The 12,682-nt window shown below is 37.6% G+C and overlaps 1 protein-coding gene across 1 annotated transcript in view; it reads left to right on the forward strand.

The window, feature by feature from the left end:
* Ell2 (elongation factor for RNA polymerase II 2) overlaps window positions 1-12,682 on the forward strand; it is a 63,205-nt gene that overhangs the window by 27,852 nt on the left and 22,671 nt on the right. Inside the window, exon 3 of the mRNA XM_028785987.1 lies at window positions 9,439-9,560. Coding sequence (XP_028641820.1) covers window positions 9,439-9,560 — 122 coding nt within the window. The remainder of the gene's footprint in view (window positions 1-9,438; window positions 9,561-12,682) is intronic.

A 12,682-nucleotide genomic window follows, 5' to 3' on the forward strand; every position in this document is an offset into this window, starting at 1 on the left:
CCCTTTCCCTTTCCCTTTCCCTTTCCCTTTCCCTTTCCCTTTCCCTTCCTCATGCTTCTCCCCCAACATAGTGGGATGGTCTTTATGTTCATAATTGATGATACTGTTTGGGATAATTACCTTATTTAAGTAACTGTAAAATAATTATGGTATTCATGTAGCCTTTTATGTATTTTGCTGTTTTGACATTTTTGCATGTCATTTTTATAGTCTTAAAATTTAACATACTTAGATTTTTGCAATCTCCTTTTGATGGCTGTCTCTTGTAAAGGAATAATGTAAACTTTTAAGCTAGTGATGTCTTCCCCACACACACACCACACACACACATGCAATCACACTAGGAATTCAATGAGTTATTGGCTATTGATGATGTCACATAATTTACTATTTCATACAGCACTGTTGTCCTGGAGTGATTGCTTAGTGGGTGGTGGTGCTACTTTCTGGAAGTACATGAATATCTAGAGGGTAATCACCAAAGCGTTCCATTGTATATATTCTCCTCGTACAGGATTGCTCTACTACTGTTCATGTGAAAGTATTCACTCTTTCTTTGACAGCATCTCTTCCTCTGTGTAGAGACATCGACTTAATAGTTTTCACAATAAGCCAGCCAATACCATCCCTAGCCATCCTTCAACTCTATATTTCTTAAAGTTATAAATCAACTTATCTGGAGGTTTGACAGGCTCTATTTACATCTTCTATATTACATCAGGCCTCCCAAGGCTCTTTAGAAATCAGAACTATGATCTCTCATTTAGCACTTGATGTTTTATATCAGTAGTTATGAAATTAGATATAGTTTTTATTCCTTTATAGGTTTTAGAAAATTAGCACATGAATTTGAATTATGAAAATTAAATAGAAATACATTTTATGGTATTGTATATTTATATTCTACCACAGGAATTATTTTCTGAGGAGGTTATTTGGGGAAATATCTATAAAAATTCAAATACTACAGGTTTTACTCATCTTTAGGACTGTCTAGACACAAGAAGTTTGAAAAAAAAAAAGGAAACGCCAACTGGTCAACCACCTTTAAAAAAAAAATAAAACAATGTATTAAGATAATTATAATTAAATAACTGGTCAATATTATTTTTTTACATTTGTTTTTTTAAAAAAAATGTTTAAGGCCAACTGGTCAAGCTGTTTCCAGAAATTAAATCAGAGAGAGGAGAGAACAACGGGATGGGAAAATATGAACAACCAATGGACTCCAAACGAGAATGAGCATTGCAATCAAAGCATATGCCACCACATGCACCAGGCTAGCTGAAGATTTATGTTTAAAAAAATCTAAATAGCTTTAAACAGAAAAATGTCTTGAGATTAATTGATAGTGGAATGCAGAATTAAGAGCTGGTCACTCCTCTATTTCACTTTGGAAATAACCTTCCAAATAGTTGTTTATATTAGTGAGCATGCAAGTTTTCGTGGTGATTTTGATTGAACTGGGCTGAAGCCATGCATTTTGCAAAATCTCCGGCCTAGGCCAACCTTTCTGTTGATCTTCAGGGCAGCTCCTACCCGTCAGGTCTGTCTCTTCACTAGATTTACACCACTGCTGGTGACTGCCAGGCACAAACCTAAGTCTGCCAGCTCTTGCCTGCAGTTCCTCCTGGCATGGTGTGACTTTCCTCAGGACCGTGGAGGAGCAGGAGGAGAGAAAACTGACAGAGATTTGGAACTTGCTGTTCACATGTAACATGTAATTTTTTTCCTCGTAGAATTCAGATTTGAGCTTTGTTTCAGAAAAATTAAGTTTTTTAAAAAAAAATTCTGCTTTATAATTAACCAGGACAATGTCTCCCTGAGTTCTTTTAGTGTGCTCTCCCCAGCCCTTTAACTGCCTCCCTGGGTCTTCTAAGTTGTGTTTTTAAGAGGTTGGGATGGATTTTTAAATGGAACTTGAGGACAAGAGTTCTGCATTTTAGTAAAGAGCTACACTTTTTTTATATATATAAAAAGACATGTGTGTACTATAAATATAAGTACCACAAATCCAAAAGGCCATTTTGCCTAGTTTTTAGGATTAAACATAGCCTAAAAGAGACCAGAAACTTCCTCCTCCTGACCCATACCTTGCAGCAGGCTGCTGTACCCTTCAGTCTTGTGTTTTCTCTGGCAAGTCCTAGTTTCCCAAACAGCCGTAAGTGGGTTATTTCAACTTCATTTGTATTTTGTTTAATCACTGGCATGTTAGATTGTTTGTTTGTTTGTTTGTTTGTTTGTATAAATCTGCAAATATTTATGAGACATCTTCAATGTCCCAAACATAAATACAAATGAATGAGATCACAGCCCTTGAATTTAAACTACTCAGTCTGGTGGGAGAAAAAGACATAAATCAGAACCCAGTGTTCAACTTAGTAAAGAAGCAGTATAGGGTGTGGGGACTGTGGGAACCCAGAAAAAAAGCAACTAAGCCCACCTCATTAGAGAAGGACGAGCTTCCTTACAGAGAAAAGGTCCTGAGCTGAGTCATAAATGAAAGAAATGTTACCACAAGGTAAACAAGAAGCAGAGACACTGCCCAGTGTTTTCTGATGGCACAGTGCTGCCTCTGAGATGAAGGGCACTATGGCAAGTGAGACCCAGTTCAGCTGGTATAGTAGCAAAGAACTCTGGATGCCTATAAAGGTGCCACTCATGGATACCACTCGTGGATAGCTCGATAAGAAGCACCAATGGTGTATGGAACTAATGTGTTCAGACTGGCATTCGAGAATAGTTTTGACCTAAAACCTGAGTGATTTAGGGGTATGAACTGAATGATTTAAAGGTAGGACTGAGAAGGGATCAAAAAAAAAAGCTGAAAGACAAAAGTCATTGTCAAAGGCATGAGAGAATCTTAACCAAAGCAGGTAAGATGGATGAGAGCACATACTTAAGAAGTAATGGGGAGGAGAAGACAAACATGTGATCGGTTTGAGTTGGGACATCAAGGGTGATTTGAGAAGGAGAGAGGTAGACACTAAGTCTCCAGGACAACAGGGGCCTCAGAGGATACTATAGTGTTCTGGGAGATGATTCAGGGTTGTGAAGACAGTTTAGCTCTTTTCTATGTCAGCATCAGTTCTATGTAATGTATTCAGATTTTTAAAATGCTCTCTAAAATAAGAAATGATGAGAGCTGCTGTACTCACTAGGAGGTTTTAGTTTTTGCTCCCAAAGACTTCATATGTGTAGTCTAGCCATGACTGCATTTTGAACAAACTACTTAGATTTTTCCCATAGCTCTCTTTCTTTTCTCCAAAAGCTGCTTTAGCATTTGGCTCAATTTTACATTTATTTTTAAATATTTTTTTATTTTCTCATGCTCCATAAGCCACATAGGTTTCCCTGTATATCTCTAATTATCTGTTATTTGCATCTTACCCTTACAACTGCCCAGCCCACCCTATTTTCTTTCCTGGAAATACCCAGCTACTAACCAGCTTACTCCCAGCCACCTAAGTGATTCTACCCATCAAGCAGCTAAGTGAGTCATAACAGAATTCACTTTGAAGCCCGTTTTTAGATGGTGAAACCAACAATGGTCAGTTGTATTTAAGATTCGTGTCCAGCTTGTTAGTGGGTTCAGTTACATTAAGGTACTCAGTGTCACTTCCAAGATGAAAGACAGCTGGAAGCAAGGACAAGAGGAAACTGCAGGTGATTCATATCTGCACACATTCAGGCAGTTTCATTCTCTCAGACAGAATGCCATCTCCTCATTAAGTTTTCTCCCATTTCTCGCATTTAGTATGTCTGTGAGTTCCACTGCCTGTTGTTGCAGAATACATCAATTCCCATTTCTTTGACTCCTGCTCTTTGCCACCACCATCACACTCCTAGATTTCTAAACATATATGCCATGATGGCAAAGCTCTCACTCCATTTTATTCAACAGTATACCATAGAAATTCAAGCAGTACTCAGCATAATAGCACTCACTGAGTATTTATGGAATAAATAAATGAAACTGTAGTTTTACAAATAATACCAGTTATAAATATTACAATCAGTGTTTCCTCTAAAGTGGTGACAAGTTGAAAAGAACTCAGTATGAGGGTGAACATGTCAAGCCAGGAAATCATTTTTCTAGTCAGTCTCTACCCTACCAAACAGCAACAGCCCCAAAGACATAGTTCAGTATTGCACTGCTACACTTTTTAACCCTGAACTACTTCCAAAATATGCTAGGTCTACATAAGGCATGTGGAGACTAGGAGAAAAAGCTAGCCTCTTTTCTTTTCTCTTCCTTAGCATACATCTTGTTAAGGAAGAAATCAAAGAAGCATGTGGATTTATATTATGCTGCATTATTTATATTAATTGCTACATGACATGACTTTTTTGGATAACTTCCAGTATTTCTCTTTATGCCAGTTGTACTTGACATTTTACACCACTCTCATCAACAAAAATATCTGTCATGAACTTCCAGAGGTTTTTAGCATGTATTAGACTCTCTTAGCGTCTGCCCTTAGATTTCCCTTGTGTTTCTACATTTAATTTTTTTCTATTTCCATTAAAGGATATCTCTACTTCATACTTCTGCCCCCAGCATTGATTTGTACATCTGAGTTGTTCTGAGCCCATTTCTTTTCATTCCCAAAACCTAGAGTCAAGTGGGATCAAGAGTAATAACAGCAGCTCTCATTTTGTATTGTGGCTTTCAGGTTGAAGTTTCTATCTTCTATTCTGACTCTGGGTTATCTATTCTTCCCCAGGACTATGGAGTCTGTATAGTGCATGCATCTCTAAACCATTTTCTAGATTCTTAAGAAATCAGAATCATCAGGAGTCTGGGAAGAATTTGAAACCAACAGAGAATTCTAATGCTCAGATGCTTACATCAAGTTTCACCCAAATCTAAGCACAGTGTACAGTTTACACACTGTAGAGTTGAGTAGTAAGTATTCCAGTCAGATGACACTAAGAGACATGCTGGCTTTCTGAGATTCTGCAGAAATGGAAGAGTAGACTTTTAGGTCACGCTAATTGGAAAATGACTCTTTGGTTCTAAAGATCTACAGCCAAGAGAGTCGTTTTGTTTAACCTGGCATTTCCCAAACTTACTTGACGATAGGATCCCCTTTTTAAATAAAACTTTTCAGCATACTTTGGAAATACTGGTGGAAAGAAAGCAGACACCAGTACTAGTTCTGCCTGAGACATTAATCAACATTTTTACTCATTCAGCAAATACATATCGAGTGACTACTTTGTGCTCTGCACCATTCAAGATGCTGGCAGTAAATTCACAAGCACACAAAGGCATCTGTCTCTACACAGCTTATATTCTAGAGGGGGAAGAAATAACATAAACATAATATGTTAGTATTACAAGGTAATGAGTGTTTCAGACAGCCATGGAGCAGTGAAAGTGGTCTGAGAGTATAGGGGTGGCAATTTTAAACATGAATATAACCTTGAACAGCTTACTGAGCCTCTTTGTCTCTAATTTATAAAATGAAGAATTTGAAAAAAAAATGATCTGAGCTCCCCTGGTCCTGTGGTTCAACTGAACAACCCTAAGAACTTCCCTATCGAACTGTGTCATTACTGTTTCATAAATGTCTTACAGAAAAAAAAAAAAGTAAAAAAAAAATGTCTTTCAGAGCCTTTTCAGTCACTGTAGCAGAAAAAGTTAGGTATTAATGCTTATAATTACTTCCAAAGAAGAGCACTGGCATTTGTCTTTTGTGATATCCACAAAGCAAAGCATTTAAATAAATGAAAAAGCCTCACTAGATTTCTTTTAAATCTATCATATACTTTGATCTTATATGGAGCTCAGGTACCAACTACTTTTAAGCAGGTATCGGTGTGTGTGTGTACGAGTTTCAGCAGCGTTTGCTTGCACTTCTGCCCTAGATCCTTAAGATAGCAGGCCTGTGACTGATGTCGAAATGACCTTTCAGACAGTACTTCATTGCCACATGCCTGAGCCTGTATCTGAATAATTAGAAGCTTTGACTTAGACACCGTGGAATATAGTGCCTATGTTAATTATAAATGTCTGAAAGTTTCCTGAAAGTTTTTCTTTGTAGCTTTTTATCGAAAACAGACTGCAGTTGGAGAGGAAGGTTGTGGATTGTGAACTTAAGCCTTTAATGTTTAGTTTCTTGGTTTTGGAATGAAAATTAATAACTACTTTTGCAATTATATGGATATGGTGATATGTTTCTATATCCTTCATACTAAATAAGAAACTGAAATCACACAATATTTAATACTTTCTAAATAATACTTTATTCTCAAGGTACAAATTAGATGCAGTTTAGTTGTATAAGTATCTAAGTATGCACTCAAGAATAAAATGGCTCTCCAAAGTATCACTTAGATCTACAGCTGGCAAGTCTGTTTAGCACTGTAGCCCCTAAGCAAGAAAACTGACACTGGAAAAAACAGGTTATATATGACAGAGCAGGTGAGGGACAAAGGACATCACAACTAAACTAGGACCACCTAGTGAAGGCCACATTTGGGAGGGCTCTGAGTCCTTTAGTTCAGGGCCAATACAGAGAGCTCAAGTTTCAGTAGAACTGGAGATATGTACTGTTCTGCTGTGGCATATAGGAGTTTTGTCCCACGGTTTACTTAAAGAGTACTTTCTTTTCATTTTCTTAAGAATTAGCCTTCAAATTGATGGCACACAGGTGTGGGGAGGACGTGTAATGTTTTGCATGGACTTCGGATCAGCCTTGAGGACTGGGCTAATAACTACCATGGGAAATCAGTTCTGAGTCCTAATTTAGAAGCAATCTTGCAGTCCCTTGGTGAGAGAGGAACTTCTTAATTTTAATTTTAAGTATTTTAAGCTTTTCCTTTAGTCAGGGACTAGAGTCTTTAAGGACTCATTATCTATTTGAAACTTGCAGTTGAATAGCTTAAGTTTTGTCACTTCTAATTAGAGAAAGAAAAGGAAATAAATGTGAATAAGCAGTATTCTGTGACTCATATATTCTTGCTTATCTTTTCTGCTTTCTAATTTTCTCATCAGAAGTACTAAGATTGAAATGAAAGTAAAGTGACTCTTTTTGTTTGAAATAGATACTTTATTTCTTTATCTTTAATGTTCTCTTCCATAGAAGTGGAATCTGAATTCTGAATTCTGATTTAAGACTACAGCTTACCTGTTTTTGACCCAAAGTTTCTGCATTGCCCTTTGGATTTTCCAACTAGGCAATTCTTGGTGACTGAGGGCCTTTGCACTGTACTTTATCTGTCAGTAACTCTGGCTTCCCACTAGATGCCAGTAATATCTTCCCAGATCTCTTAGGTAGCCAAATCGACCCATGTTCCATTTCATGGTGCCTCACAACCATCTGTAATGGAATCCGATTCTCTCTTCTGGTGTGCATGAAAACAGAGTCCTCATACAAAATAAATAAGTAAATCATTTAAAAAATACATAAGCTAACATCTAATAAATAGGACAAAGTCTTCTATACTCTCAACAGAAAAGTGTGATTGCATTTCCAAGTCCAGAGATATACAAGCGAGAAACCTTAGGCTATGCACGGCCTGACATGGCAATGAGGCCTCAACCCCGATGAAAATCTCCCTAACAGTCAGGCTCTGCAAACCAAGATGAAAAGTTAGAATTGAGAGTAGATAGAATTTAGGACTCATGGTTGAGGAGGATTTCATTCAGAGGTCCAGACCTTTTTTCCAACCTTTCACTTCCTCTCCCAAGCCTTAGTGGGAGGCTTTAGGCTATGGTGTTTCTGTTAGCAAGACCCTGCTCCTCTCAGAGAAAAGAAACAAATGAACACTATATCAGTATGTACATATACCAGCACAAAGGTGGGACTTATGTACTTTACTGTTCAGTACTAGCATCCTTGCCTCTCGCTTTCCCCAGAAATATAGGATTGAGATATATTTAGTCTCTTCTAAATTATGACTCAGATTTTATATATATATATTGGTAAGTAAGCTCAATAAATATATCGACAAACATAATAAGTTAAGATGGGTTTACAAAGGTACTACATTTTAGAAATATTAGAGAATTAGAGAGTAACTATCGCCCCCCCCCCAAGATATATGTATAGAGTAAATAATAAATGTGGAGACTTGGTTCTTCAGGAATTAGGACTAAAATAAAGAGGCCAAGACCATTGGAATTGGTGGATAATACCTGTATGGGTTATCTGATACACAGCAATCTTTCCAGCTCTAGACAAATCTTAGAAGACATGCTTCCCATGCTTCTTCAAGTTTTTATTTCTTGAACAGATATTTATTACATGACTATCATTGCCAGATAGCAGACATCAATCTGTTCTTAGCCTTCCTTCCTTCTTCTGGGAGTTGAAGAAGGTAGCTCTGCCTTTCCTACTTTATTGAGCTTCTCTACATGGCTCCAGTCAGTGTGTCCTCTTCATAGGCAGGGATGACACAGGGATGCATTCACTAGCACATCTATGGATGTGCCACATGTGTTAGAGCCAGTGTCCTCTGCTTTCTATTCCTCCAGTAACAACGGAGAGGGCTCATTACCATGACCTACATGGATTTTGCAAAACACAATGTCCCTTCTCCCTCATCCACTATGTTACTAAGACACAGTGTGTTTGGGGATTAGAAGGTCTTGGTTCATGTTTTACATGCCTGTATATCCTTATTCTTAATCATCACTTAACACAGTGGCAACCTTGTAAATCAAAGAAAAGAAAAGCTTTAGGTACTGAGAAAGGAGGAGGAATTGATAGAAGATTCTAATTCCTTGACAGGAGTTTCTGAGTTCCTACCATACACAGGAAGTCTATCTGATTCAGAGCATGGTGTCAAAAGGAACCCTTGCTTATAGGCATTCTATTCTTACCTAGCAGGGAATCAAGAACTTGAATAAGGCCTCAGAAAACCACCTAGCTAGATATCTATAAGCCCAACACTTGGGCAATAGAAGCAGGAAGATCAGGAGTTCAAGGTTTGCTTCAACTTATATGAGTTAAAGACCAGCCTGGCTATCTGAGACCCTGTCTCAAAAACAAATAGAAAAGCCTGTCTGCCCGGGTCAGAGTGTTGCCCAAGGCCTTGGGAGGGACTTGTTGACCCTGTTGCATAAATATGACACTGGATGAGGGATGATTCCCATGACCGGAACATCAAGATATGTTGCAGCTGCACTTTTGCCTTGTGTTACTGGTTATTACTTTTCAAAAGTAGTATTCAAAAAAGTAAGAATTAAAATATGAAATGTGTTTGTGTTAGGACAGCAAAAGATTAGACTGTGGAATATACCTCAAAGACCATTATATTATCTAGAAGCTATTCATGTGAACAAGAGGGATGAGTTATAGGCATGTTTGTTGTGTTGCTTGAACTCTCTGGTCATTCACATGTTATGAAGATGCAGGGATCACTTGAACAACCACCAAGGCAGAACTGGATAAGCACTGAAGTATTTTTTTCTTTACCACCTTTCAGCTTATGAAAATTCCCAAAAATGATCCCTTCAGTGAAGTCCACAACTTTAACTTCTACTTGTCAAATGTGGGGAGAGATAACCCTCAAGGTAGCTTTGACTGCATCCAGCAAACACTCTCTAGGTGAGTACTGCCTAGGATGTGCTAAATACTGCTTGTTCTTAGTTAATAAAATGCATATTAACTAGTCATTTGATGTTAATTGAATTCAGCTACACAGCTCATTTATTTAAACATATTAGCCACCTATCATGTACTAGAAAGTGTGTGTGTCACTGGAGTATAGTCAGAAAAGTGACACAATTCAAAAATACTACAAAATGAGTTTTTAAAGTTAAAATCAATTTTGAAGATTTTTGTTTAATGTTCATTGTATTTTTTTTAAAAAAAAGAAGGTATCTTATATAGGTGTTGTGTAAAAGTAAGGTGGACAAATATGCACCCTGCCTTCTTTCTGCTCCTCTGCTGCTGTAGAAAGTCTTGAGGTAAGGGAATATATATATATATATATATATATATATATATATATATATATATATATATTTTTTTTTGAGACAAGGTTTCTCCGAGTAGCCCTGGCCATCCTGGAATTCATTCTGTAGACCTGACTGGCCTTGAACTCAGAGATCCAACTCCTCTGCTTCTGCTAGGATTAAAGGCATGTGCCACCACTGCCCACTAAAACTTCTTTTAGTTTTATTGCACAGGCTGCTTGATAGTAGGCATTAATTGCAATAAAGATGTAAGAAAAAATTGAAGACAAAATAAAAGAAAGGCAAAAGACTAGCTCCCTCCCTCGCCCACTTTGACTCAGTAATCAGTGAGCCATTTGCTTTCTTGCTGTGGTTGTGATAAAGTGGGAGCCCTTGAATAGCAGTTTAATACCCAGTTCCCCATGGTGTAAGGCTTTGACACTGAGGCAAAGTACTAACACCAGTCAGTGTTTGTGTCTCATCTACATAGTACTTGAGTCTGTAAGAATTGCTACCAGAGCCGGACGGTGGTGGCGCACACCTTTAATCCCAGCACTTGGGAGGCAGAGGCAGGCAGATTTCTGAGTTCGAGGCCAGCCTGGTCTACAGAATGAGTTCCAGGAAAGCCAGGGCTACACAGAGAAACCTTGTCTTGAAAAACCAAAAAAAAAAAAAAAGAAAAAGAAAAGAAAAAGAATTGCTGCCAGAAGGAAAGCTGAAATAGGAACTGCCTTCCTGAAAGTTCCAAGTTGCTATTTCCACTTTGCTTAAACTTCCTGAGTATATATTGGTGTTGCTTTAAAATAATCTCCCCTAAAACTTTGGTAAGAACTGTATATGTTACAGATTATATAGCCTTTTATGCTTCATTCACTTCCATATCTTCTGGCTATATGTGGTTATGTATAGTCAATTGTTAAAAATTATATAAAATTTAAAATTTCATTGTTTAATCACACTAAGACTTTACAGTCTTAAAATCCAGATGTGCTTACCACAGTGGACATCACAGATACAGGATATTTCTTTCATTGCAGGAATTTCCCTGGGAAACACTACAATAGATTGTAGAATAACCAAATCTCAGGGTCTCTATTTAACAGGTGACTTATCCATAATTACGTAACTATGTTAGTCTGTGGCTGGGCAAAAGGAGAACTGAGTCCTCAAAACTTCAACCCAGTGCTCCTTATACAGCAGAGGTATACCAGTGTCTGATTATATCAGTGCCATCATCTGAGATACTTTTGTTTTCAGGGTGTTAAATTTCAGTTTACACCTATACCACATCATTTTGTAAAGCACCCTGGAATATACTGAAGGGATTGAATTGAATTCTGTCCCTGAGGAATCTTAAAAATTTCTTTCTTCAAAACTGTATCACTTCATAATCATATGCTGTATAGTAACAAGTAATACATATTTGGCTCAATGGTTAAAAATGTGTCAGTAAATCTTAAAAATCCTTGAGTTTCATCTCCAGGACTCTTCTAGTGGGAGAAGGAAACTCACTCCAAGTATTTCTCTGACTTAAACATATCACAGCACACATACGCTGACAAGCACAGACACACAAAAATTTTAATGTAAAACATATTTAAGTAGGTAATATGGTTTTATTCTTACATAATATATACAGTGTATATTTATTTGTATTGTACTTAGCAAAAGAATTTAAAGATTGGTTACATACAAAACTGTCAAATACAGCAAGAGAAGAGAAACAAACAAAAAAAAATTGGAAGAAAATTCAGGCAAATCCATTAGTGTCCCTTTCCACCAGAAAACAAAAGCACTAAAATGTTTAATTCTCAGTTGGGCATGATGGCACACACCTTTGAGCCTGTCGCTCAGAAGGAGGAACCGGCTGATCTCTGTGACTTCCAGGACAGCCAAGGATATAGAGAGAGACTCTATATCAGAACCAAAAAAAAACACCTTTTAGTGCTCAGTTTGGTAAGTAAGCTTCCTGTAATCCGACCCATCCTTTCTAGTCTTGACTTAGAATAGTGCCATGTTTCCAAAGGCCCATGTTTCCTCAGTACAGGCTATGCTCACACTAGAAGTTAAGTGGATACCAAGCAAATGTTATCTGCTCTCCTTTGTTATCTCTCTCCACCTTCAAAATTCTCACATATAAGATGACGGCAGTTTCAAGTCAAAATTATCTTTCCAAGATTCCTTAAATACACAAGCTTATTGAAAATACATAGTAAGGACACATAGTAATGCCTACTCACCTATGGAAAACAGTGATCCAGGACAAAGAGCAGCAAAGCAGACAACTGTAACATGTGCTGGAATCGCACCAGTTTCAGCTAAGTTAAAAGGCACAAGTAGAGAGTCTGGAGAAGAGCCTGCAGCCTACACAGATAAGCACTGCTTAACTAACCTGCATGTAAAATCTATACATCACCATCACTTGTTCCTGCCGTGTATGTGTCCCTTAGTAAGAAAATAGGGAGTGATGCTACAATGGACTCCCTGATGTCAGATTTTTACTTCATTAAGTCAGTTGTTCTCTCTCCAAGTAGTTAGATCTCTTCCTAGTCCTCTCTGATTGGTTTATCAGTATTCAAAGATACTCAAGTCTCCCTTATTTTAAAAAAAAAAAAATAGTAAGCAAGAAACAAAAACAACTTTCCTTTCATGTACTTCTCCACGGAAAGTCTGGCTTCGGTCCCCCCATTTCACTATGAGTGATGTCTCAAGTGGGCAGTGCCGTTCATTGCCCCTAAAGCCAGTGCTTGCTTCTGAGCATCTTATGACTCT

This window comes from Grammomys surdaster, unplaced genomic scaffold (genome assembly GCF_004785775.1).
Source record: "Grammomys surdaster isolate TR1022 unplaced genomic scaffold, NIH_TR_1.0 125372, whole genome shotgun sequence".
In the NCBI taxonomy this organism is placed as follows: Eukaryota; Metazoa; Chordata; class Mammalia; order Rodentia; family Muridae; genus Grammomys; species Grammomys surdaster.